The 26,557-nt window shown below is 35.1% G+C and overlaps 4 protein-coding genes across 4 annotated transcripts; 2 read left to right on the top strand and 2 right to left on the bottom strand.

Moving 5' to 3' along the window:
* The first annotated feature begins 110 nt into the window (after positions 1–110).
* On the top strand, positions 111–1,455 carry LOC118052077 (vesicle-associated membrane protein 711). Its single transcript, XM_035062900.1, has 4 exons — positions 111–333; positions 473–663; positions 767–930; positions 1,365–1,455. Exons 1-4 carry the CDS (start codon positions 111–113, stop codon positions 1,453–1,455), a joined length of 669 nt encoding a protein of 222 aa, XP_034918791.1.
* Positions 1,456–3,481: 2,026 nt separating this feature from the next.
* On the top strand, positions 3,482–13,862 carry LOC118052076 (uncharacterized). Its single transcript, XM_035062899.2, has 5 exons — positions 3,482–3,647; positions 3,863–4,450; positions 5,375–5,495; positions 12,066–12,125; positions 12,236–13,862. The coding sequence occupies exons 2-5, from the start codon at positions 3,999–4,001 to the stop codon at positions 13,664–13,666; spliced, it is 2,064 nt and encodes a 687-aa protein (XP_034918790.1). The 5' UTR covers positions 3,482–3,647; positions 3,863–3,998; the 3' UTR covers positions 13,667–13,862.
* An 828-nt stretch (positions 13,863–14,690) lies between these two features.
* On the bottom strand, positions 14,691–17,987 carry LOC118052075 (uncharacterized). Its single transcript, XM_035062898.2, has 3 exons — positions 17,400–17,987; positions 16,922–17,106; positions 14,691–15,382 (listed from the first exon to the last, which is right to left on the bottom strand). The coding sequence occupies exons 1-3, from the start codon at positions 17,848–17,850 to the stop codon at positions 14,900–14,902; spliced, it is 1,119 nt and encodes a 372-aa protein (XP_034918789.1). The 5' UTR covers positions 17,851–17,987; the 3' UTR covers positions 14,691–14,899.
* A 1,376-nt stretch (positions 17,988–19,363) lies between these two features.
* LOC118052074 (putative clathrin assembly protein At5g35200) lies at positions 19,364–25,243 on the bottom strand. The gene is made up of 16 exons (XM_035062897.2): positions 25,002–25,243; positions 24,264–24,388; positions 24,088–24,157; positions 23,914–24,011; positions 22,981–23,122; positions 22,802–22,902; positions 22,449–22,532; positions 22,277–22,327; positions 22,107–22,172; positions 21,941–22,006; positions 21,757–21,837; positions 21,578–21,655; positions 20,933–21,082; positions 20,744–20,819; positions 20,356–20,468; positions 19,364–20,199 (listed from the first exon to the last, which is right to left on the bottom strand). Exons 2-16 carry the CDS (start codon positions 24,360–24,362, stop codon positions 19,822–19,824), a joined length of 1,653 nt encoding a protein of 550 aa, XP_034918788.1. The 5' UTR covers positions 24,363–24,388; positions 25,002–25,243; the 3' UTR covers positions 19,364–19,821.
* Positions 25,244–26,557: the final 1,314 nt, after the last annotated feature.

Raw genomic sequence — 26,557 nt, 5'->3', positions numbered from 1 at the left:
ACCCTTTAGAACCTTGTTAGCCATTAACACAAAAAAAAAAAAAAAAAAATAATCTCTCTGCCCTTCTCTCTCGGGGTTGGGCAAGAGATCATAAGGAATAATACATCACAATGGGGATATTGTATGGCATGGTGGCAAGAGGTCTTGTGGTCTTGGCAGAATTTAGCAGCATTGCACAAACAAATGCAAACACCGTAGCAAGGCAGATTCTTGATAAAATCCCTCGAGGAAATGAAGATAGTAATTCATCGTATTCTCATGATCGTTACATTTTTCATGTTAAAAGAACCGATGACCTTACCGTTCTTTGCATGGCTGATGATAGCACCGGACGTAAGTAAGCTTTGTCAGGGTTTAATACATGTTATGTTGCTGTGTTATTGCTGTATCAAACAGGTTCTTGCCGTGTAAAATTTGTAGATTTTTTTTTTGTCAATTGTAAGGTGTAATGATCACTTGAAATTTTGTGCAGGGAGAATCCCATTTGAATTTCTCGAGGATATTCATCAAAGATTTGTGAAGACCTACGGCCGTGCAATTCACACATCTGCTCCCTATGCCATGAATGAAGAGTTTTCCAGGATCATGAGCCAACAGATGGACCATTTTTCAAATGATCCGAATGCGGATCGATTGAACCGCTTACAGGGTGAAATGAGTCATGTAAGCCTGATTGCATCCCAGTCAAATGGTTTTTGATCAATCTGAAAAATCATACGTATGTTCTTAACACATTGCTGAGCACGGGATGGGATATTATCTGCAGGTTAGGAGTGTCATGATCGACAACATTGACAGAGTGTTGCAGAGGGGAGACCGGCTGGCGCTGCTAGTTGAAAAAACTTCCACATTACAAGGAAATACAATTCGCTTTCGGCGACAGACTCAGCGTTTCAGAAATACACAGTGGTGGAGAAATTTCAAGCTCAAGTAAGTAAATCAGCTAGGTAAAAACATGAATGTTCTTGCATAATTGGACTTGCTCGTGAAAATAGACTTTGTACTTGCTTCCGATGTGCATTTGTTGACCATGTTGTGCTTAAGAAGGAATGGAATTTGCATAAGGACAACCTGGGTTTCACACTGGATTCAAGTTATCTGCAGATTACTAGTTCTCATGGTAGACAAATGGAGGACATGTTTTCTCTGTCTCGAGATTACAAAACTCTACCTAAGAGATGTCTTGTTTTATCATCCATGTAAATTCAAGATAACCTAGTACATATCATCAATGTGGGATTAGAACAACGTCCTCCTTCCTTCAAAACGTTTCAAGCTTGACCAAATTATTACAATGTCCTTTGTAACTAGTCCTTACTGCGGCATTTGTCCATTTACAACATCTGCTTCATTTTGTCTTGCAGGGCTACATTGATACTATTTCTCTTGATTTTCATTTATACTGTACTCGCATTGTTCTGTCATGGTCCCTCACTTCATTCCTGCTTGAAGTAAAACGCACAGGATCAGCTGCTGCTGCTGGATGGCTTATTATTACATGTTCATGGGTTTGTCCTGCTTCTTTCACTTTGTAATTCTTTTATTCAAATGAAATTCAGTGTTGTAATTTTCGAGCAATCCTCAGGAGATTCAAATCTCTTGTACATGTACAGAGGATTCATAAGAAATCCTGACGCATAAGTAAGCGTGCATGTACCCTGTTACTCTGTTCCAGCATTTTAATGCAGGGGAGTTGAACTGAAATGATCTACCATTGTAGCTATTCTACCCATGGCTAAAATATAATGGTTTTGCTAGACAACCAAGGAAATTCAATCTTTTTCTTGAATACAAATTCAAAATAATAACATGATGACAAGTCAACAAATGTGTCGATATTATTCAAATCAAACTTATTTATAGATTTCATTTCAACTTATAATCACATTAATTAGATCAGGATTCATCTGTATTTCTTAAACAGTTTTTTTTTAGTCAAAGCCCATTTTTTCTTGCAACGGGCCGGCCTTGGAGAGGATCTGGAAACTAGTATTGGACCCAAGCGCAAGGCCTTTATATGTGTGTGTGTCTCTAGCGCCCAGCTCCTTGCACCTACCCTGCGTCCTACGCACCACGTTTGAGCCCAGGCGGTTGGCTTGTGCTTGATGCTTGTGGGCTGGGGCAGCTCTCTTGAACCCAGGCATTAGGCACTTGCTAGAGCCCACGGGCCCAGGTATCGCACCTGAGCCCATTCATAAAATACATGGTTCGGCCTTGCATTATGATCCGGACCCAACACTTAATTTCCTTCATGATTTTTTTGTCAGCCCCAATTTCTTTCACTTGGATTCTACTCAAACTACACCTTGACATACAAGTCTCTCATGAACTATCATTTTCATCTCATTAATATTTATATATTTTTAATGTATTTATAAAAAATATTTATTTTTTATTAATTTATATATAAAAAATAATTCTTCAACCCTTTCATCTGGATAAAATAATAAGGTTCATGAATTGTAAATACCTCTTTAAATCATAGATAAAAGATTTACATTTTTTTCATTCTTTGCATATTATTTACAGTTTCTTTATAATATTATTGTATTGTCTCTCTGTAAATATATTAACTTAAGTATTTAAAAGTTTTTTAATTTATTAAAGGATAAATATTTAACTTTCTATATAAAATCACCAACTCATCCTAGCTAAGAAAATGAATCAAATTATAAGAATTAAGTCTGGTTATCCAGCTAAAAATGTCTTATTTCTAAGTTTTTTTTTAATTTTAGAATATCATAAATTATTTAATTTATTCATGTTAGTTTATTCTAGCATACAAGGTTGATTCATTCTTATTAAAAAATAATAAAAAAAAATCAAATCAAACAACAATGATAAAAAGTATATTACTAGCTACTTTCTAGGCTCATTTTGAATAAAGAAACATATACAAAAAGAAAAGAAAATATAAAATTTATGATCTAATAAAAATATCTTCAATTAAAATTCCTCTCTCTTAATTATCTTATTTCTCTATTTTTTAAAGGTGAATTCAAGGAAATAACTAATAAAATATCACTATAAAACTACTCAACAATAATTTCAATCCAAAATCAGAATTTTCATGGCTAAAAGAAAATCCAAAGCATCATTGAGCAGGTAAGGAATTATAGTTATAAAATTCAATCCTGTAGAGTTAGAGTTAAGTTGATATGTGGATCAACATATTAATCCAAGATATATATTTTTAAAAAATAATTAAAAAAAAAAACCATCGTTCTTTCAATGTTTTGGTTTAAAGACTGGTATGAAGTAAATTATGGCCAGTCCATGCTCTAAATCAACAAGATACCGAATTGACCCGCGAGTCGGGCCAAGCAGGTTTTATAACACCTGAAGAAACGCCATCGTCTAGCTAAAAGAGAGGAAATGTCCCAATTCTAGCAGCATATCCTTTACAAAAGGCGACGTGTCGGTTCCAATTTAAAATATCTTGAATACACACGTGACACGTTTTAGACTCTAGTTGGTTAGATTGAGCTGACCGCACCAGCATTAACGATCCTCCTCCTCCCCCGCCTCTTATCCACTGACTGACAAACCCTAATAATTTAAAAATAATAAATAACAAAAAAAGCTCCCAACAGTAATCCTAAATTGTATGGCACTGTCTCAGACTCCCGATTTCAATACTTGAGGAGGTAAACACTTCTAATCCGTAATTTAGAAAGAAAAAAAGAAGAAGCAATTTTTACGTGCTTTTTTTTATATATAAATATGAAATAATTTTTTTTTATTAATTAATTTATGTTTACACTTCTAAATTGTGATTTTTTTTTATATTAATTTTATTTTTTGATTTATTTAGTGATTTATGTTTGATTGGGCATTAATTGAGTTTGTTGTTTTGGATTAGGTTTTTGTAATGGCGAGTTGTCAGAGAGAGTTTTCAAGGTTGTTAGGAATTTTTTTTTTTTTTTAAGTGAAGGGTTACGGAGGGTTGAGATTGGGATCAGGTCTCCTTTTTGAACACTTGTGTGAAGAAGAGAAAAATGTTGCAGCCTGTGGAATTTGAAGGGAATAATCATAATAATGTGACTGGCTTGTCGAGAAAGAGAAAGCTGGAGCGTGTCACAGGATGTCTTGAAAACAATAGGCCATTTCAGATTAATGTTCAATGTGTTGGTGGTGGTTCTTTGGCTGTTGGCTGCCAAGATAATCTTGGAGAAAGGAATCGGGTTCACGGGGATGGGGATGTGACAATTGGGAAGGAAACAGGAGTGGTTGTTGGAAAATCAGGACATTCTTTGGTGGAGATGAGTCCTAAAACCGGTGGTAGTTATGTTAATGTAGTGGTTGAAGGTGGTCGGAGAAATGGATCATCGGTTGATGAAATTAAGTCACATGTTGGGAAGTTAGCTTCAATAGTTGCCGAGAAGCTCTGGGATGGATCCCTTCAGCTAAATTCCTCTGTAACTGTGTCCCTTGTTGCCTTCTTTCAAAGGTTTTCTTCACTACTTACTATAATTTTACTACGGATGGTTCAATTAGTTGGTCAGTTTTTTTCATGAAGATGAATTTTCATTTATTTTTTTTAATTTTTTTTTTGCATGCACCATTTTGTATTTTATAACGAATCGCGTCTATGCATGTATTATATGTGCCATCTTTGTTTGTTGTTTCCCATTGTAAGGATTACAATGCTTCACATCTCCAAAACCACTCGTCCCAAAGCCCCTGATATAAAGGCATAGAGGTGATGAATGCCATTACCATGTGCTCTATACACATCACTACATTCTGCTATTTCATATCAGCTTTAGTAGCAATAATTGTAATCACATTTGGACATTCAATCTCTATAGTGATTTGTAACTCCATATTCCAAGCTCACATGCAATGAAACAGAAAACTTGCGAGTAAAAAAGAAATTTCCACTGTGCTCTTGACTGCTCATTGATTTTACATAATAAAATTACTACAGCTGTTCTTCAGCTAGGTGCTTTGTTTAGAAAGAAAAAAAAAACACTCTAATGCCATTAGAAATATCCCTTCTATTGTCTTCAGAAGGGAAGGAAGAAACAGACAAGAGAGAGAGAGGGAGAGAGACACTGACCTTTAGCAATGTTTCCACTCTGAACCCTTTTTCTTTTTAACATACATTGATGTTGATTGTTTTTCCTCACTATCAATTCCTATCTAATCCTTACTGGCCATTTCAAACTTCATACTGGCAGCTTGTTTTCTTCCCACTTTATAAACTTGGTATCACAGCAAAACATTGTTTTCATTATTTAGTACTTCTTTTCAACCTAATTCTGTGTAGAATCTTATCAGTTGCTTGGGCACTGACACTCTGTATATGTGAAGGACAGAATTGTGAAAAATCCTTGTTGTTCACCTCCACCATAATGATTTTCTTATGTAGTGGTGAGAAGATGCCTGATCTCAAGTGGTCTGAATTTCTAGAAGTCAAAGGCAAAGTTAGACTAGAGGCATTTGAAAAATATGTTCAAGATCTTCCTCGATCACGCAATCGAGGGTTGATGGTAAGATACCATTTTCTCTACATGTCATTATTGAATAGACAACTAGATTTTACAACTTTATTAACTATACTGCTTATATAAGTGATGTTTTAAGTGAATATCTACATGGCATGATTACAAGTGGCCTTATAAAGGGTTTCATTTACCTAGCTGATTAAAGTATTTTTAGTGCTCGCTATCTGTTATTGTGGAAGAATAATTGCACAAGTTGAGCTATTTCATAATGGTGGGAAATAATTTCTAATGCCATATTGTTTTAGTCTTTATTTGGGTATCATCTTGGGTTACTGTTTTCTTGATAAAGTTATAGGAAGAAAAGAAAACCGGAAATGCTGGAGAAGATGCATTTGGTCGTGAAAATATTTAACAAGCAAAATGAAAAGTCTAAACAAGAAAAACCATAAAATAACTATATGAGCTGTGTTATACATCAAAAACAGAAAGAGGGTGAAGCTACGTAAACTATGTGAACGGAGAAGAAAACTTGAAAGAACCTTTTTCCTCTGCTTCTCAAAATAAGCTAGTCAGTTCATATCAAAATCCACCAGCATGCCTCTTCTTCTTCTTTTTTTTGTCTTCCAGCATGTTGCCTCTCTGATAAGATGTCTGGACTATTTCAAATCCTTCAATTTTTTTTTTTTTGTCATGTAAATGATCCAAGCATGACAATTATACTTTGAACACTCTTCCTTGTGCATTTTCCCTTATGCTTCTAGTTGAGTAATACCTTGAACTTGACTTTAGGAACTTTGGTACTGCCTTGCAACACTCGAGCTCAATTTTCTTTATCATTACTAGTTCTCATGGTTCTCTTCTTGCGAGGACTTCATGTCTGGTCCTATACACCACACTAGCCATGTTTTCTTTTCTTTTCTTGGAAAAAAAAAGTAAAACAAGATCTTAAGTTTCACTTCTAGAAGTGTATTACTTGTAAATCTATTAAATGTTGTGTCAGATACATGGGTTCATAATGATGAGTGAGGCAACCGCATGTGTCAGGTACTTGTATGGAATAAGCAAAAACCAAGGCTTCAATGCCACATGAAACTCGAACTAGTTCTCATTGTAACAATTAATTTCATACTTCTTTCCCATGGTCTGTCCATCACCAACTAGTTACCTTTTTCAATTGCACTACTACACAACTATCATCATCTCCCACCTAATCCTAAAAACGAACACAGTCTTTAGACGCACTTCCTAACAGCTGAAAGACCTTACTAGCTGTTCTGCTACAATTCAAATGTGCTTTGAGGTTAAGAGATAGTGGAGGAATTCCTGGATATCTTCACTGACTCAAATAAGAGGAAGCACAAAGAGGTTATTAAGAAAGTAAACCTTTTCCTAATATGTACAACCCTTAAAAAATCTTCACCGTTAATGTTTTAGGCAAGTGCACTGCCAAACAGGCCCTCTTGTCTGGCAGATTTCATCCTTAGCTGCTTAAATGTAAACTAGTTGGTAGAAACATGAGCATTGTGACACATCTTTTCTTTAGTTCAATGAGTCATATTTTGGAGAGATTAAGAACCAAAAAATGAAAAAGAAAGAAAGGAAAAGATTTCTACAGGCATTGACTAAATGAAGGATGAACCTATTGCTACAACATTCAAATGTTTTGTTAAAGGTGCAACAAGATACATAAACAATGATGACATTGATGTATCTCATGCTTTGGTTCGCCAATTGCATGGTTTCATGGAAATGATGGAAAAGAGAGATGATAGGTACTCTACATTACAATGTCAAAATCCCACCAAACCTAACCATATTGTAGATGAACAGAAATTATTAACCAAATACTGAATTTCCTATGGATCTTGTGGATTCGTTGATTGTTCATTTATAACAAAAGACACCCAGGGGCCTGGACATATGTGCCTATATATATATATGTGTATTCCTGTATATTTTGAAACAGATATTAGCTACTTAGTGGAGAGAGTGATTAGTGCAGTTAGAGAGGAGGGAGATTATTGGGAGAAATATCAGTGGTGGCCCTTGCTGGGGAGCATTTGAGAGTTAAGACTGTGAGGTCCTTTTTGGTTTAGAAACAGAGATGTTGCATCCTGGTAAAGCTTGATGAAGACTTGAGTTTGGTTCAAATAGGAATACTTTAATAGCTCTACCAAAGTTTTATCTCCTTTTTTGGAAACTTTGGATGAAAACTCTGAAGAATCTTCCTTTGTTTTGGGTGAACTCGGACACATTAGAGACAATCTTCTGTTTCTTGCTGTCCTAACATAGTGCCGAAACAAGTCATAACTATACATGCCATTCATTAGAGACATCTGTTATTTTTTGCTATCCTTTTTGCAGCATGTTGCTATCTATTACTATATTATCTGCCTTTCTGATTGCATGACCATCACCATTTCCTACACAATCTTCTGCAAGTCCTCTGGTTTTACTTGAGGCGTTATATTACCTTGTTGTTCTAAGTTATATAATTGCTGAATACTAATTAGAATTATCTGAAGGTTCATGCTCCACTGCATCAAGAAGGCAGTGATGAAGGATTGAATTGATATTTTAGAACAAATTAATCTACAGAGATTAAATAATTCAGGACATTTTGACATTATTCTATGTTAGGCTATGCTTTTTTCTTGTTCCCTTGGCATTTAGATGGGACTGAGGTAAATTCTGGGTTTGAAAGTTGCCAAGTAAAAAACACTGCTCTTTTGCATGGTAAAAAACACTTTCTTATAGCCCAAATGCAGAGTCTGCACCTACACAGTAAGCTTTGGCTGGAATATGGATGCCCAGGGAAACACACCCACAAGGTGAAATGGGCAGATTTATGCAACGACCTGTTAAAACATCGTTGAGATTTGGCAACTTTGACCAACTGCTTCTGGCTAATGAGGAATCAAATATTTTATATGGATTAAAACAAAGTAAAGTTACTAATTCCAGGGTCACTTTGGAAAGTTACAGATCGCCTTTACGTATTTTAAATCTTTAAGAGAAGCTGAGATGGCAGGGTTAGATTCAAAATCTATAATTGAAAATTGAAACTTATAAAATAATAAGTAAAATACCAAAATCTGTGTTAAAAGTCATAAAAGAAAACAAAAGGTCTGACAAGTAGCATATAGGTAAAACGTAGCTCAGATCAATGTTGTCAAACTCCCTCGTAATTCTTATTCCATTGTTGGGAGCGAACAAAAATTTAATGGAGTTTAAATAAAGAAATTGAAAATAGTAGCAATTTCCTTGATCCAAAAAAGAAAAGAAAAACAAAATAAAAAGGAAATAAGGGCATTTTTCAGAATTTCAAGGTAATATTCTTAAATCCCTCCAAAATTGCTTTTCTAGACTCCAGATATCACATTGCAAAACCAACGGATGTAGAAACGATACCTAAAAGAATGGCACCAAATCACTGATTGAGCTTTTACCGGTTTCAAGTCAATGGTTAAAAGCTTGGCAATAATGACTTTTGGTCTAAAAAAATCACACTAAACCCAAAGAGAAAAGAGGACCACAATTTGAGCTAACTTTTCCTCATCTATACCTAGACACTTCAGGCTCTTGTTGGGAGATGGATGCATCCTCTCAGAGGGCATCATCACTCATGAGCTCCAAAAGCCTGCAGCTCACACTATAAACTATTGAATATTAGAGTATCACATTTCATTTTAAATGTGGCCCAAATCTCTTGGGTCAAAACTGGTTTTGACTAAAATTGACTAGTTATATGGACTCTGTCAAATATACTATAGTTACATCCAATGTGGCTATATAAAGACATGAATATGCTATGTAAATATTAATAGTATCGGATTGGTCCCAAAAGAAGGAGAAATATAAAGAACTGTAAAATGATACTTATTAACATGGAACTACACGCCAAAAGCTTGTGCACTTATGATAACCAAAAAACAAAGGAGGAGGAAAATCCACATCAACTTGTTTATAAATGCAGGCAAGTTTCTACCAAATCATGTAAAACCATAAGAAATACTAAGAGGTGTTGGGGATTCATTGTGAAAAATGCATCGTGGATCCCTTCATAAGACACTGGGGACTCACGATTCAAGTTTTTTTTTCTCGTTCCTTTTCCTTTTTTTTTTTATTTAGCTCGTAGTGGATGATTAAGTTGTAGTCCAATTTAGGCTAATTTGTTAGGGGAGGGTGATATTGGAAGATAGGGGATCAAAGTGAAAAAAAAAAACGAAGAAAATAGATGGTATTTTCAAACTTTGGGATGAAATACCTATTTTTCCCTTAAAAAAACCAAGAAACCATTCTATTGGGGTAAATCAGTAATTTCACAATGGTTAATTTGTCAATCCAAAATTTAAAGGGGGCAATTACATCTTTTTTTAATAATGCATAGTGAAAAGACTCCTATAATTGAATTCAAAAAATTTTAAAGCTTATGTTCAAGGGTGTTTTTGTCATTTTCATTTTTAATGAACAGTAAGATGACCTGCATGCCCTTGGAAGTGGATTTTTCATAGCTTATGCTCAGGGGCATTTCTGTATATCCACTTGGTTTTTTTTTTTGGTAATTATCAGGTTGGTTTAGGGGCAATTGTGTAATTTAATATATACAAATATTATTTAAAAAATTTTGTTAACTTGGGTGTTGCATGCGTCATCTCGTTAAGGGCTATTCGGTGGTCAAACGCAGCCTTTCGCGACAGTGTTTGAATCGTCATGGTGTCGCCTCCTTCGGAAGGTGACATGTGTGGCCAAAGACCACCCAGTTCAGTGCCCGTAACCTTTTTGTCTTCTTCTTATTAGCCTCTTTCATTCGTGATTTTCATTCCTACACCTTCAAAGTCTCAAAGAAGCCTTTCAATTTTTATTCCCCTTGAATTTGGTCTTTGTTCTTTTTATTAATATTTGTTTTTTAAAAATAACTTATAAAATTAGAATGCTTTCTCAATCTCTTTCCTTTTTAATTTTTTTATCTTTTAAATTTGATCTTTATTTTTTTATTGTTATTTATTTTGTTTGAGATAATTTTTAAAATTGAATTTTTTTATATATATATAATTTCATCTTACGTTTTTTTCCTATCAAATTTAATCCCTTTTTTTATTGTTTTTTTTTTTCCACTTTAACAAAAAAATTTTTTTTTAATTTTTTTTGTTCAACCTTAAACATTAAATTGGTTTGAAATTAAGTTTCTTTATTAGGTATAGGTTTAAGATTTCATAAATTGCAAGTTTTAGAAATTAACCAATGTTTAGAAAATTTGTCCGGGTTATCTTGAATTTTTAAAATTGATAATCTTTTTTTCCTGATTTCATCTTTTAACATTAAATTTTTTTTTTTTTTTTTTTTTTAGTTTCGACATTCAACATAGGATTGTTTTATAATTAAACTTCATAATTTATCTCAATACTTTCATTAATGACTTTTTTTCTTACTTTTTATTGGTAAGAAGAAATGTTTAATTGAATAAAACATTTATTTTAGGAAACAGAATTATTAAATACGATTAAGTACATGACCATGTTGCCAAGTTAAATATCTTAATCGTAGTTATTTCTTGATCAAATATCGATTTAATTAATTGGATGTGTGTATAAGCATTTTTGTTTATGATTGATTTTTTTTATATCCAAAAACGCATTGAAAAAGCTTGTATATTAAATATTTTTACTGAAAAAAATTACCTAACATGCATTGAAGCACATGTCAAATAGTTAGCTTAAGCTATTCAATGTCCCTGAAATGCTAAACAAAAATTGAGGTGTTTCATAAAGATTATTATTCATGAAAAGAAAAACTACTGATAAACCTTTCAGAACCTAATCATGGAGTTGTTGGTGTATGGATTAAATATGTTAATAACAACTGTCAAAATTTTTAGAGATTGAAGAGTATTGTTTTACTCTGGATATCTTGGGATGTTTAGGTTTGGGGACTGCTTTTGTTTGATATGATGACTGGCCTTACACTGGATCCTTGTTGATGGGAACCCTACAGTCCCACTGGATTGAAAATTCAAAGATAAAAAAGAAATGAGGGAGTGTGGGGAGCATGGGGAATCTATGGGTCCGGGATAGCTTCCAGAAAATGTAGATGCAGGTTGATTGATAGGTGTGAGAATTGCTTGCTGCCGTCATGAGACACGAGCACGAAATGGCAAACATGTAGAATTACTAATCAATCCCCACCACACAACCATGTATGATGCTAGTATGTATAAATGAGAATAGAAACTGCAAATTCAGATCATTTACAGTTGTACTTACAAGATCAATACGTGTTCTAGTTCAGCAAGGTGAGTCACAAGCTGAAACGTTGAGAGCTGGTTCTAAACATTCTTCACTCTGGACTTCTGAGAAACTGTAATGTGGTAGGACAGCTGCTTATTTTGCAAACTGGCTAGGTAGAGATACAAAAAAAAATTGTAGTCTGCTTTAGAGAGAAATTTAAACAGCTTGTGCAAAGAAAATCATGCTTGTTGACGTATAAAGTGATTTCAGACCTGATAAGTATCAACTAAGTTTAAAATGCGCAATCCCCAGCCCATTTATAATTGTTGAAAGTTGCATGTACTTGTTTCAAATGAAAAAACTGACAACTGCATGCATTCATCTTCAGGTAATCTCACTTCGCTGTAAAGAAGGGTCGTCTAAATCTGGACTGGCAGGCATGAAGGAGGTTAGTTGGTCTAAAATAAAGAGAATATTAATGTTATGGTATGAAGTGTTTAATGCATTAGAAGAATTTGTTATCAGTTGGTCTTCTCATGCTCTCTTCCACACCTACAGGTTGCAAAAGGATACAAGAAAGGGAAGAGGGTTGGGTTTGTACAGGTCTCTCAGGGTATTGATCTGTATGTGTGTCCTCGCAGTGATAGCATAATCACAATACTTGCTAAACATGGGTTCTTCAAGGGAATGACTGCTTTTGAAGATAACCAAGACTCGTTGATTGGCTGTGTTGTATGGCGAAGAAAACAAGCATCTTCAAGTTCTGTTCTTGAGAAATCCGCGAGAAAGCACGGTTCCTTGTCTGAACAGCCTCTCAAGTCACCTTCAGACTCTTCAGCTGAAAGGGTAGATCATAAAGCTTTGTCTTGTTGCATCCAAGTTGGATCAAGAACAGATTGCACAACTCTTGATGGTGATGAAAATAACAATGTCCAGCACAAGGATAATGAGACTAAACAAGTACAGACTGAACTGCGTATCACTTCTTCCACCATCAATAATCTCTTGTTGACATCTACGATTCTCAGCAATTCACCATCCATGTTGAACGGACTTCAAACTTCTTCAACTCAGGACGCTGCCTCTTATTTGCCTGCTATGGGAAAGTTATTGCAAGTTGGGCCACTTGTTATGAATAACTCAGAAGAGAAACCTAAAACATCAGAACTTCGTAAACATGGTTCACAGCTGTCAACTGACATCGCAAAAAAGCCACTGCGTGCCCCATATGATGATGATCTTCCAGAATTTGACTTTGGAACTGCTTGTGGTCTTTTACAAACTCCAACAAGCAAGCCGTTGCATGGGGCAATTGCTGACAACAAATTACCAGCTGAAGAACTTAAGAAAATCCTCGAGTCATTGCCCCAAATAACACCAACTGTACAGTCAATGCTGGTTTCCAATCAAAGGGAATTAAGAGATTTCAATCCTCCCAGGCTTCCTTTGGATACCCTTTTGAAGATGCCCATGCAGAGGAAAATTTGTGTAGATGGTATGAACGTTCTCCTGCCTAATTTAGAAGAAAAGCGTATGCCTGTTACCACTACTTCAGCTCGCCCCTTGAAAAATCTTTTTGATGATGATGATGACGACGACATGCCTGAATGGAGCCCACCAGACGTTGAGCTTCTCAGGCAACATGTTTCTGATACAACCAGGCCATCAACAACTTCCACTTACTCTAAAGTACGAAACTTCATTTTTGAAAGACTTCCTCCTGGCTGTCCTAATAACCTGCTCTCTTCTTCACCAAGATCCGCCTATGCTCCGTTTACTCCCCAGGCAGGCATCAGTGCATTTCATCAGCTGACAAGTCATAATGGGAGACCAGCACAGCCAAGTCTCTCCGGTGAATATATACTGCACGGTTCAAATTCATTGACACCATTCAATCCCAACCCTCTTCCTCTTTCAAGACCACCTCGTGACCCATTTGATGCCAAGCTTCCAGTCCACCATGGTGGTTGGAATCGTCGGAGGTGTTGATGGTTCATTAGTGTTGTAGGCTAGGGAGTAAGTTAAAACACTGTAAATATCCATCTTCAGATAGACAGAGACACTGAAGAAATGCTGCTTTGATAGACATGTGAACCTGTATATAATCGGCAAGTGAATATTCAGAGTTATTCCTGGAAAGTTCAGTTTTATCATCTACTAATCAAGTTGTTTTTGGATTTTAAGATGTTAGCAAGCATTCCTCAAAATGAAGCAAGTCCTTGACATCTCAGGGATCCAGTTTAAGGTCACTCTTTGACAATCCTGAGCAAAGCAGTTGCTCCAGCAGGCAAATGGTTATGCAGTAGGGTTTCTATTTATTAACTTGTTGGGCCATAAAATATGCTGGCAAAATGCCCCCTACTTATGCATGCTGCAGGTGGTTTCAAATTAATTACTTGTGAGTAAAGAGAGGCCTCAAAAACTTTAAAAACAATTCCTACTACAATACCTACTACAATACCAAACAAACTTTTCAACTCCATGTCTCCATGTTCGGGGGGGGGGGGGGGGGGGCATGATCTCACTGTCTTAACATTCACCACCTTCACTTCACTGATCACTGCTGTGACTGTGACCCAAAAAAGAGTTGTGTTTTGTGTAGTCATCTGCTGTCGAGCTTGGAACCTCACAAAGTTAGTTGCATGCATGATTATTTGAGGAAATGTACGAGGAAGGAGATTTCAATGCTTTAATTACTCTTCAGCTGATCTGAACTGGAGATCTTCCACAACCCAGAAATTATATCCCACCAGAAATTCCATTTATTCCATGCAACCTAATACGATAAGATTGATTACAAGTTGATCTCTTGTCATTAACACAATATTAATCACAATCAGAAGTCTTAGGTTTATGCATGCACTTCTCTGGGATTAGAGATTATGCACACAATCCTAAATGGTTTGCATCAAATAACGCAACAAATGTTCAATAAGATAGTTGAGAAAATCCACTCAAGTTATGACCTAGAAAATTCCAGTTCTTCACTCAGGCATATAGAATAGCATAATAATACATTAGAATAAGACGTACTTATAATTACTTGGATATCAATTAAGAACAAAGACATTTATGTAACAGGTTGGACTCCAGAAGTATAGACACCAGAGGGAGGAAGAAAAAATGACGAAACTTATGTAACAGGAGGAATTCTGCAAGTGCAGAAACCACAGGTAAGAGGAAGAATGTAGAAACTTTACAATAAATCAGCTATCAAAGAGGCTAATCATATTCATCAACTTTATGCCAGTCACTATACTCAGCATCCGAATCTTTATCACGAGAAAATGACTGCCTTGTCTTAGGTGGACCACCCTGAGTGTCAGAACCTTCACTCAGTTGGATCCAATCACTGGATCCACTGGGTGAAGGAGCCCTAATGCTCCGTGCCTTCCTAGAAGCTGATAATCTTGTTGAAAAATCACTATCATCATCCTCTAGATCACTGAATGACACATCCTGTTCATCTTCAAGCTTTTTCTGGTTATCCATTGAAGTGCTATTGTCAATTTTCTCTTTTGAAGACTGTCTAGAATTCTCTTCATTAATTTTTAAGCCTTCAGTAGCATCCGCAATCTCAGTGATCTCTTCTCGAGATGTTGTAATCTCTCCTTGTGCACCACTCTTGGAATTCTTGGAGCTTTCCACCTTAACATTCCTCTTGTTTTGCAGCTTCTGCAAAAGTAAATTTCTTGTTTCAACTATCTGCAACAAGCCAACAGTTGATGTGAGATTACATGGTAAGAAGAATGAAATACAAATGTCACTGCAAACAAAGGTCTGTTGCATCCTGCTTACTGTGATCATTATTGGGATAATAAAGTTTTAGTTTATCAAGTGACAAAAAGGTAAGAAATGAGTCTCAAGTTTCATACAGGACATGTTATCACATGAAAAAACCAAGCAATAGTCCGTTAATTCCCAATTAAGAGATATTTGAAGACTCAGTCTCCAAAATTTCCTTTGAAAAATCAATAAAAACTGAATCAACAGTCCTTATCACTTGATACATATAACTACCACCACACAATAGCTCACTTAGGATTTACAAGATCATTTTTCCAATATCTCAGATGTCTGAAACCTCAGAACTTCAAAACCAAATTCAGATGCAACACTTTGCTCTAGTGTCAAATTATATTACATCAATTTCATCAGAAAGTGCAGCGATGGTTTGTTGATTTGTTTTCTGTAAGGGAAAAATTAAGTGTACATATATTACTAAAATTTGAAGACCTTACACTTTTGTATTCCCAGGGGTGAGTTTTGATGTATAAGAGAGCATGATTACCAATTACTCACAGCTACGTTTCATTCTTGCATATTCACAGAATTGTTAAAAAATAACCATCCCTTTCCCACCCCTCTTCTAAGATGAGAATTAAAAAAGCATGCAAGTGCCATCATCCTCACATCTTTCAGTTCCGGTTCTCAATGTCAAGATTGAAGAGGATAATAATTCCTCAAGCATCTAGATGAGTAGATTGAAAGCTATAATTTCTATTGCAACTTTACAAGAACATAAAAGAAAATCCAAGACAAGACAGCTCACAGCAAGTTATAACAGATTATGATCCCATCAGATGACAAAAGTGAGTCACCTTATCAAAACTTTTCAACAGCAAGGAGACCAATTTTTTACACACGAAATATCAGAAACCAGTTAACCTCCAAAGTAATGGCATGTAAATTGCAGCTATGCAAAATGTTTTACTAACTGGTATATTATCTGCTTAAGCTTGCTAGATGCCTACCACTAGAAGATCAACCAATGCCTCCCCTTCCCTGAGACATATCACACTGCCAGTAAATTTGAGGGATGATGCAACAAAAAATAGCAGTGTGTACTACCCCTTCAACCCCTGCTCAACAACAAGTACAGAAGTAACAGACACCAATTCTGGTTTCACCAGCATTGTGGCTCGAAATAATTGCACTTCAAAATGGTGCACAATGTGTTATCTACTAATATAATATCTACCTATGCTCACCAGAAGCTTTAACATGCACTCAGACTATGCTCGGTTGAGAAAAACCATAAAGCAGCAAAACTAGTATCACAAAGTACCCTTCGGCTAGAACAACAACAATAACAAAACCCCCATTATAATTTCACTACTATTGCAACTAAATTGACCTGAAAACTACTCTTTTTTTATTGTTTCAAGGACTTAATGCCACAGGAAAAACAAACTTATAAATAAAATGAACAGAACATAAATCATATCAACACATAAATGTTACCTGGGGAGTCGATAGAACCTCGAAATCATGTTCATTCAATCTCGGAATCAACAATATAAAATAAACCATCCAAAATCGGCCATCCCCCATTTCACTCCGAAGATTATTTCTAAGTTGTGCCAAACTAGGAACAAAATGTTCAATATTCAACACATGTTCTCTTTGAGCATCAGTCATTCTAAAATCTGCAAGATACAAAAATTCCTAATTCAACTTCGCCCAAAATTAAAATATCCTTCACATATAATAAATGATTTTCGCAATTCAAAATCCAGCAATTCGTATAAAATCTATAATAATACATCAAATTTTACGCAAATTCAAACGGGCAAGATTCCTATAAAATATTAAAATCTATAACAAATACATCAATTTTTTTTTCCTTTCATATACAATTTTGTTTACTTCGTAATTAAAAAATTAAAAAATATTCACTGCCGTTTTTTTTTTAAAAAAAAAAAACAAGGAAATAAATTACCGTTTTGGAGTGGTAAAGGAAAATCAATCCAGCATTCAGGTCTCAAAGAAATCTCCTTAACAAATCCAATCACTTCCTCATTAATCCCCGCCACGTCGTCATCGTCGACACCATCACTGTTCTTACTGTTAATATCTTTAAATTGCAAGAAATTGGAAGTGAATTTAGAGAGACCAGATTTTAAACTGTCACCGATTTCAGCGAGATCGTTGCGAACCCCAAGGAGAGCTTGTGATGATTGAGAAGAAGAATCGAACGGTTGTGGTTTGGCTGCTTGGGTATTGGACGGCGGTGGAGGTGGAGGCGGAGCAAGGAAGTTAGCAACGCCACGTAATTGACGGCCGATAGAATCACCGATGACCAACAAGTCGTCTTGAACTGATGGAGAAGGAGGGTGCGGTGGTGGTGAATCCGGATCGTTGGATTGCAGCGAATTGAAAAGCCAAGACATGATCTTTTTGTTTTTGTTTTAATGTTGTTAGAGACAGAGCATTTGGGTTGAAGGGTGAAGCTGTCTTGATGAGTTGGTGGTTCTTTCTAGTAGTTTTGCTTTTGCTATCTGATATCGTGATTAGTTTTGATTGGGTAATGATTACAAGATTTTTACCTTGAGTTCAGAGTTAAGAGTTAAGAGTTGTGGAATTAATTAATCACTAAATTAAATTGGACTTAACCGACTCATTTTTCAATCTATCATGCCTCTTTTCATTAATTATGTTTTGACCCTTTGAAATCGGGTGGTAAAAAGTCAATTTAGAATTGATTGGACGGTGGATTAACTTGTTATTTAATAAAAAAAAATTAATTTTTTTTTTTAGAAAAAAACCCTATAACATATCATTTTAATGTACATAAGAAGTAGAAGTTTTTTAAAAAAAAAATTACAGAGAAAAATTTATTCATTAAGAAACACATTAGGAGAAAACTAATAAGTAATAAGATAGCTATAAAAACTGGTTTGGTTCATGAATTAGTTTAAATTAATTGGGATTAATCTAAAATAATATTATTTAAAATAAAAATTAAATCTCACTTGAATTTTACTAAATTAGCTCGTTGAGTTTACTAATTTTGATTAGATTAACTCTCAGCATAATTCGATATACAAGATCTTAAATTAATAGATCAATAAATTAATATGTCGGTCAAATTTAATAATATAGAAACTAAATATGTATCTTTTCTAGAAAGCCAGTAGTGGAACTTAATTCAAAACCTCTAATTGAATGATTTTTTTTTTTTTTACTATTCAATTTTTCCATAACTTTTTACCTTCATATTGAAAAAAAAAAAAAACAAATTGATCAGAATTCGAGATAACTAATCCAATTTACTGGTTACATATTCCTTAGTGACTTCAACAAGTCTGTTTGTCTGCAGATCTCTTAATCACATACCCCATGAATACAAGACTTGCAATCTGCAACCTCTCAATGGACAAGTCAGTTTTCTCCAAAGAGATTGTTGGCTCTCTAGAAGAATCCACCACCACACATGAATTGATAAATTTAATTTTCAGCTTCTCTCTTGCATTCATGGGGCAGCAATTATTCTAACAGCCTGGTTTTTTAGGCCCATGTAGGGATGTGCCATCTCAGTCTTTATAGCACCATGCCATGCCAACATCACTGCCATTTTCATTTCATTTTCAAACATAAATTGAGCCACCTTGCCAGCAAAGTTCCGTCTTCTATCGACCAACCATGACAGAATAATTTCAGACATTATCTATGACCATTGAAGTACTTAAACCAACCTTAGTTTTTACATGTAAGGACTTTGAATCTCTTTTTCACCTGGTACCTCACCTCACAAATGGGGATAAGTTCCTTCATTGATGTAATAATACATACATAGAGACTAAGGAAAGCTTTGGATTTGTCAACACAGCAAGATAGACTCCGAAGTTCTACTGCTTGACAAGTTTAAAATTGCTGAGAAGAAACTGTGGGACAAATAAGAGATGACTGAGAACAGTGAGTATTATTACAAGAGCCAATGAAATCCACGACAAATCAAACTTCGTTTTTTCTTTTCTTTTTACACAAATGTGGTAATAATCACAGAGATTACATATCATTCCTATCATCTATAATTAAACTTGGCAGGGGAAAGAATAACAAGGTATGAAATACCCGCTTAAGCATCAACGGCAACGAAGCAGGTTGAAAAGGCTGTAGTAGTCTGGAAAACATTATTACTAACCTTCATCGCAAATAATCACTACTCAACAGCCCTTTGTCTCACAAGTTATTAAAGAAGAATCTCATTCTGACTGACTACTACACAGGCATAACATATGGTACACAACTATCGAGTCTTCAAGCATTCCAAATCTAAAAAATGAAAACGTACTGATCTCCCTTGTTTTATTCTTTTGCGCGTTTCCATAAAAAGAATGTTCTGTGTAAAGCGTCTAAATTCAGCCCGAATATGGATTGTATGCTTGAACAGGTGGCATACCTGAGCCATAGGGGTGGACACTGCTTCCATAAGTGTTTCCAAAATGATTTGAAGGTTGCTGTTGTTGCTGGCCCATCATCATCATCATCATCATCTGCTGCTGCTGCTGCTGCTGCTGCAACATGAAAGCTTGCTGTTGGCTGGCCATTTGGGACATTTGCACTGAATGTGGTGCAGCAACTGTGTTGGATGCAAAGAAAGGATCATGTACGGCTGTTTGCATCATGGGATTAGCCACTGGGACTGGCTCCCAAGGATTGTAGCTCACTGGCTGATTGCTCCTTCTAATTGCATCATCATAGAGGCTGTCTAATGTAAGTTTATCAAGCCCTCCAGCCTTCGGTATCAACACAAGTAATAAAAATCAGCATATAACCAGAAAACTACCACATATCTTGCACATATGAACAATCCAGTTTATGGAAGTTGACAAATTGGTAGTATTTTAGTGAGACATCAACTGCATGCAGGAAACAAATGGTAGAATTGTTACCAGTTTGCTAGCAGCAGCAGTACTTTCATTTGAACTAGGAGCCGTGACAAGCGCCAGCTCCCAGCCTGTAGTTCCATTTGCATGTGTTGGGACAGGGGAACTTTGTTGTTCAGCTGCAATAATAGAAAACAGTAAAACTCACTCTGATTCACTATTGCAAGCAAACTACTGCAAAGAGACTTGATCCAATAATCTCTACCACCATGGTCTTCATTCTAAGTTTTAATGGTTTGAGGATTTGTTAGAGGGTTTGTCTTCCATAATTTCAAATTTCAATGTCTCTCAGAACAGAAGCTATACAGGTTGATTTAGCTTTTAAAAGCGGTTCTGAAAACTTTTGAGCCATAATCCAACAGAAAGTAAGATTCGACCATCATAAAAAACTTACCAACTGGAACAATTGCAAGAGCCAGGGCATTCTTCTCATCTAGCTCTGAAGCAACTGGAACAGGATCATCCAACCCCTAGACAAAAAGGAAGGAAAAGGCAGCTCATAAGGGAACTGAAAAAATGTTCAGAATCTTCTCAGCAAGAAATGCTACATCCAAATTAAATGAAACAAAGGTTATGAACTTACCAACAAATCAGGTGGTTGAGCAACAGGCTCTTCCACCTTTACTGGTTCAGGTGGAGGTGGTGATGGTGGCCGTTCCTCCTTTACTTCTGGTTCCTTCTTGTACTCTATGGCTAAGATTTCCTTAGGGGCAGCAATTTTATTATCAACGAACTGCAAAGTTGAAGATTACATTGCCAATAATAATTATTGCAAGATCAAGAATAAAACATAGCATAAAACACTAATGAAAGATGTACAAGTAATAGATATTGCTAATTAGAAGGGAAAAATAAGAAATTTACAAACCATTACAGAGAGTGGAAACATTAAAAATCTAACACATTCACTTCAGAAACATACGCATTATTTTTTTACACTTGATTCATGTGAATATAGATTTGATAGAGTTTTATAGCATGCCTTGTCATGTGGGATTCTTTAGTAACATCGCATGCATGGCAAATTATAATAGTGTACCCATGGTGCACAGGCAAAAGCGGTAGATAATCCTTTAGGGAAATTCACTCCATTGTCAATTAACCAATTGATAGCAATTTCTTTCCCGCAGCAATAAGCTAATTCTCGACATAAATGATATATGGTGCCCTTTCACTGCTATGTTCTTCCCTCCAACACAAATCCATTACACAGACAGCATTTCTGTACCTGATCCTTCAGAGCTGTTGTCACCCTTGGAGCATCTCGCACATACTCTTCCATGGTTTGTAGGAATGATAAAGGAGGCTTCATTATCAAAAATAAAAAAGAATTAATCAACATAGACAGCAGAGAAAAATCCAGAAAAACATGTGTTCCCGAAAGACACCACAAACAAGAATGCAGACCTGCTCGATCTTTATAAACTTTTCTCCACGCCCAATATACATGCTTTTACATATCTCGTAAAATTCTGAAAGTCTCTCTGCCTGAAATACGCTGAAAGTTAAGAGTACACTTATGGAATACATATATAACAGCTACCCTAAGAGATTGTTAAACTGTCATTTGCACAGCATTCAGATATATTACCTGCTGACAAGCCCTTCTATAAATTTCCAGAGCCTTTGCAGCATCAGGGCGTTGCATCTCAAAGAACTGTCATCCGTAAATGGTATTGTGAGTACCTAATTTTCTGAATAGCCTAGCTTCTGATGTGAAGAACAAAAAATGATTGGACAAAAAAATGGTCACTTACCTTGTCAACCAAATTGGCAGTAGCATCATTTATAGCTTGATAAACTCTAATGCTCTCGGAAGCCACCTGTTATTGTGGATGACAAAAAGCATAAGCTGGAACGTGTAAATACCCCCTGCATACCAAATCAGCTATACAAAGAATATGCATGATTTACAAAGTCCACTCACCAATTGGAGTGCCAACTGAATGACAAAGTTATTGGCTGCTGCCCCTTGTGGCTGCACAAAAAGGTACAAAATTGTTTGCCCATGTTAAAAAAAATAAAATGCACTCATGAATAACTGTATCCTAAATCGAGAAACCATTATATTTGTGCATTGAGTTGAGAAGATCACTTACCTGACAACCAAGAATGCGGAAAAGAAGCTGTTGCAAAGCTGGCAGTTGCTCCAGTATTTCAACTGTGTCCAGATCTTTGGTCCGCTGTATAAAAGATTTATCAATGAATTTTTCTTGAGAACATCTAGCACAAATGTCAATGCTTAGGTTTTGTAAAACCAAAAAAAAATTATACCTAAATAAAAGAAAAAATCAAATTTATATATGTGATTGCTTAGATGTGGTAAAGTCCACATAATATTATTTAGAGTAGTGAAATGGTTGAAATAATGAACTGTAACAAGGATTTCAATTAAAAAATCCTGAATAAATTGAGAGCCAAGATGGGTCACGGTAAAAAGATAAGTTCTCACAGGTCGATCCATCTCAACATCATACTTCAACACGCGAAAGCATTCCAACCTCTCCTCCAAAAATAAGGCATAGGTGCGAACCCAGGCAGAATAATCCCATGCTGTTCAACACATAACAATAATCATCATAAACAAAGTTTTAACCAGAATAATCACTTCACCAAGAAGAAAAAAGATACCATTTGGACTGGAATCATCTTTGAAATGGGCCATGTTAAGCATATGGCTTCGGCTTCTTCCATAATTAATGATCTCCTCGTGGAATGTCTGGTCGACTTCTCTCAAAGCCCGATGAATAACGATTAAAGTTTTCAATGCAACCTAAAAACTAGCAGCAAGTCAAACAAATTGCAGGAGAAAAAAATGGACAGATAAGAAATACACATATGCATGCATCAATAATATGGACATCAAATCACTCAAAGCATCAACCTCCTTGACATGACATGCTTAACTTTCACTAGCGTAAACTTCATTTATATTTTTCTGTTTCAGATCTAAATGGCTGTAAAGGCAGGTACGGGAAATTTCTATCAATCCTGTCCATAAGTTTAACTTGCTTATGAAGAAACTTTCACTCATTTGTTCGATGTGACAAATTTGTTTTTGCTGCTTCCTTCATTTTGAAAATGGTAAAGCAGAAGACTACAAAAACATGGTGCTGCAAAATAAACTGTTTCATAAACATAAATGCACTGACCAACAAAGACCACGGAGATGTATATCATTCCGTCAGGTTGAAGTTCATACGTTCATCGGATTTTCTAAGGTATGAACTATAAAGCTACATGATACATCAAGTGTCTTTAGTCATGTCCTCAATAAGGTGATGCATCCCAGAGGGTTAGTGTTGCTAAGCAGCATTTTATGCACTACTGTCACCTAATTGAATTCCAGTGCTAACAGAATTCCGGCACAAATTTGAGTGCCTGGAAACAAAGAGGAAGCTAATACAGATTTGAGGGCTCCTGAAAGCCAAAACAAAAATTTTGTTTCCAACCAAGGCATGAAGATTTGCATATTTAGATTGACAGACTAGTAACATCACTTCAAGCCTCTGTATTCAGAGCTATCTAGTCACATAAGATTTCAAGTGACGCTGATGCACATACCGCCCAGTTATGTGTCCTTGATAAACGCCGTGCAAGAGCATGGATGCAATATGCAACATCAGCACGAGGTCTAGTAGCTGAAACGGCAGCAAAAATAGCTGCATAGAGAAACAAATAGAGAGCACATAAGCTCCACATCCATCAAATAGAAGAGAAGGAGAGCCTTGGATCTACCTCTAATGTGTCTTTCCTTTGCAGGTCGTTCATAGTGATTTGTGGCCTTAACTATAGCAATATCCAATTCCTGAAAAACCAAACCATCCAACCAAAATGATCAATGCTTTAACACAAAACCCAACTTCAAACAACCACAACAACAACTTCAACATTGTTTTAAACTAGTAAAATACCTTGTAATCACTATTGACTTTGGCCAATGAAACAGTGGTAGTATCCTTGAGGGCACCAAGTGCTCTCCTCAAACTGTTCTGGGTTCCACCTCCTGACATTCTCTCCCCCTCTCAATTACAGAATTCTACAAACAAACCCATCGAGTCAACTCTCTTCACACTAACTCTCTAATTCAATAAGCATTAATTTACATAAATGAATCTGATCATAATTTCAGACCCTCAATTGACTTTCATAAGCTTACAATCACATGAATTTAGTTAGATCCAGATAGATAAAAGATAAAGCTTCCATCAGTGACACCATAATATCAGCAACATTGACTAATTATCAAAAAAAAAAAAAAACCTAAATCACCACCACCATCAAAATCCCACATAATCAAAAACACAAAACAGAAAGAAAGAAAGAACAAGAAATCATCATGAAAACTAAAAAGCTATGAAATTCACCGAATTCAATTACAAGAACAAAAAATAAATCAAGAAACCGAAGCCAAATGTACAAGAAACAGTAAAGACAATATCTACCAACACCAACAACATCCATGCTTAGCTAAAGAAAAAACGAAGACACCATTTGACTCATCATCACCCAAAGATCTAACCAAACCAAGAAAAAATCGAAGAAAAGAAAAGTTTGCAAAATTCAAGAATACATACTATAATTAACATCATCAAAATTCAAAACAACCCAAAGGGATTACAAGAACAAAAGAGCTCGTAACAATCCCCTACCTGAACCTGAATATCAGAGAGAGAGAGATGACGGGGCAAAGAAGAAGAAGTGACAAAGATGAGGAAGAAAAGTCTTCCTATCTCCGTTTGACAGAGAACTATGAAAGTTTTTAGCTGTGATGGCGTATGTCCATACGAGTTCCTTGAGTTTTGTTGGGTCGTCGGCGTCTTGAATATTATTTTTATTTTTAATATTATTATTATATGCTATTTTTATACAATTATAAACAATACTGTCTCCATCTGTTCGTAGGGTAGTTTAGTTTCTGTATTTATCTCTCTGTGTCAGGAATACGGCTTTGTAAGAAGATGGACTACCACTGTAGCACTGTCTGTCCCCTTCCTAAAAATAGCCTCTGCCTGTGCAAATCAGGTGGTAAAAATCCTGCCTTTTTCTGTCTATTTTTAAGAATTTATTATTTTCTTGAAGATACAATGCATCTATTAATTACCAAGTGAGGATTTTGTGAACGATAAATTGTTTTATGAAAAAAAAAAAGCGATTGCAGCGTTGAGATTTTTTTATATAAAAAATATTGTATAATATTAAGAGATGGATTAAGTGGCATTAGTTATCTGGGCTTTGCTAGATTCTAGCTGATTAATTTCTTAATTAAATTATAAATTGTTCGTTAAATTGATAAGAATCACAAAGTAAGAAGATAAAAGAGTAGGATTATGTCACTAAGAAATTTTTTTCAGTGATTTTGTGATGGATTTTATGCATTGAATGAGTGGATTTATTGCTAAAATTAATGTTAATTTCTTGGGGGGAAGATTTTAGAAATAAATATTTTAGTAAAATTGATATTACTTATTAAATTTTATAAAATCACTAATGGATAGATATGCAACTATTCAAGAGTCAGCGTTTGTGATAGAAAATACATGTGCCCGATGGATTCCGTATATGAAAAAAGGCCTTTTCAATTCATTTGAGATACGTTGAATTTTAATATTCCTACCTTTATATTTTATCATGTAAGAAAAATCAAATATTTATTGTACTTTGTTTTTCAAAAAAGAAAAGCTCGATAGAGTCCACGGATTAGGTTTCTACTATATATATATATATATATATATATATATATATATATATATATATTAGAACAAAATAGATTAGATTTTGAATTATGTTTGATAATATACAAGTCTTGTTCATTATCTATTAAGTTAACTATTCAAAAAAATTATTCATTTAAATTAACTCAATTAAATATCTAATTTAAACATCACTTCTAAATGCTAGCAACAAATAAACCTAAACACGACAGATATATTATTCAAGTATTTTTTTTAGAAATATATTAAAATAATATTTTAATAATTATTTTTTATATCAACACATTAAAATGATTTGAAAACACAAAAAAAAAAAATTTAAAAGCAAAAACAAATTAAATTTTTTTTTCTGCCTCTAATAATAAACATTTGTTCCATCTACAAATGAGAGGAAATTAACCAAAAAATGAGCTTATGAATCTAGCAATAGTAATGCTAGCCTAAGCCAACACATGGGTCCTTACTTAAATAAGAAAAAAAAAAAAAAAAACAAC

This window comes from Populus alba, chromosome 18 (assembly GCF_005239225.2).
Source record: "Populus alba chromosome 18, ASM523922v2, whole genome shotgun sequence".
Classification (NCBI taxonomy): Eukaryota; Viridiplantae; Streptophyta; class Magnoliopsida; order Malpighiales; family Salicaceae; genus Populus; species Populus alba.
Note: the sequence above shows the minus strand (reverse complement) of the source record. Positions and strands in the feature narration are given on the sequence as shown.

Bases quoted from the DNA above. Each gene is read 5' to 3' on its own strand.
- LOC118052077 (XM_035062900.1), top strand. From the start codon at position 111: ATGGGGATATTGTATGGCATGGTGGCAAGAGGTCTTGTGGTCTTGGCA. The intron at 334-472 runs GTAAGTAAGCTT...AATTTTGTGCAG, and splicing joins GGCTGATGATAGCACCGGAC to GGAGAATCCCATTTGAATTT. The intron at 664-766 runs GTAAGCCTGATT...TATTATCTGCAG, and splicing joins TACAGGGTGAAATGAGTCAT to GTTAGGAGTGTCATGATCGA.
- LOC118052076 (XM_035062899.2), top strand. From the start codon at position 3,999: ATGTTGCAGCCTGTGGAATTTGAAGGGAATAATCATAATAATGTGACT. The intron at 5,496-12,065 runs GTAAGATACCAT...ATTCATCTTCAG, and splicing joins CACGCAATCGAGGGTTGATG to GTAATCTCACTTCGCTGTAA. The intron at 12,126-12,235 runs GTTAGTTGGTCT...CCACACCTACAG, and splicing joins GACTGGCAGGCATGAAGGAG to GTTGCAAAAGGATACAAGAA.
- LOC118052075 (XM_035062898.2), bottom strand. From the start codon at position 17,850: ATGTCTTGGCTTTTCAATTCGCTGCAATCCAACGATCCGGATTCACCA. The intron at 17,107-17,399 runs GTAATTTATTTC...TGTATCTTGCAG, and splicing joins TCCTTTACCACTCCAAAACG to ATTTTAGAATGACTGATGCT. The intron at 15,383-16,921 runs GTAACATTTATG...GGCTTGTTGCAG, and splicing joins AGGTTCTATCGACTCCCCAG to ATAGTTGAAACAAGAAATTT.
- LOC118052074 (XM_035062897.2), bottom strand. From the start codon at position 24,362: ATGTCAGGAGGTGGAACCCAGAACAGTTTGAGGAGAGCACTTGGTGCC. The intron at 22,533-22,801 runs GTGAGAACTTAT...TCTTTTATACAG, and splicing joins ATGTTGAGATGGATCGACCT to CGGACCAAAGATCTGGACAC. The intron at 21,838-21,940 runs GTAATATATCTG...AGCGTATTTCAG, and splicing joins ATAGAAGGGCTTGTCAGCAG to GCAGAGAGACTTTCAGAATT.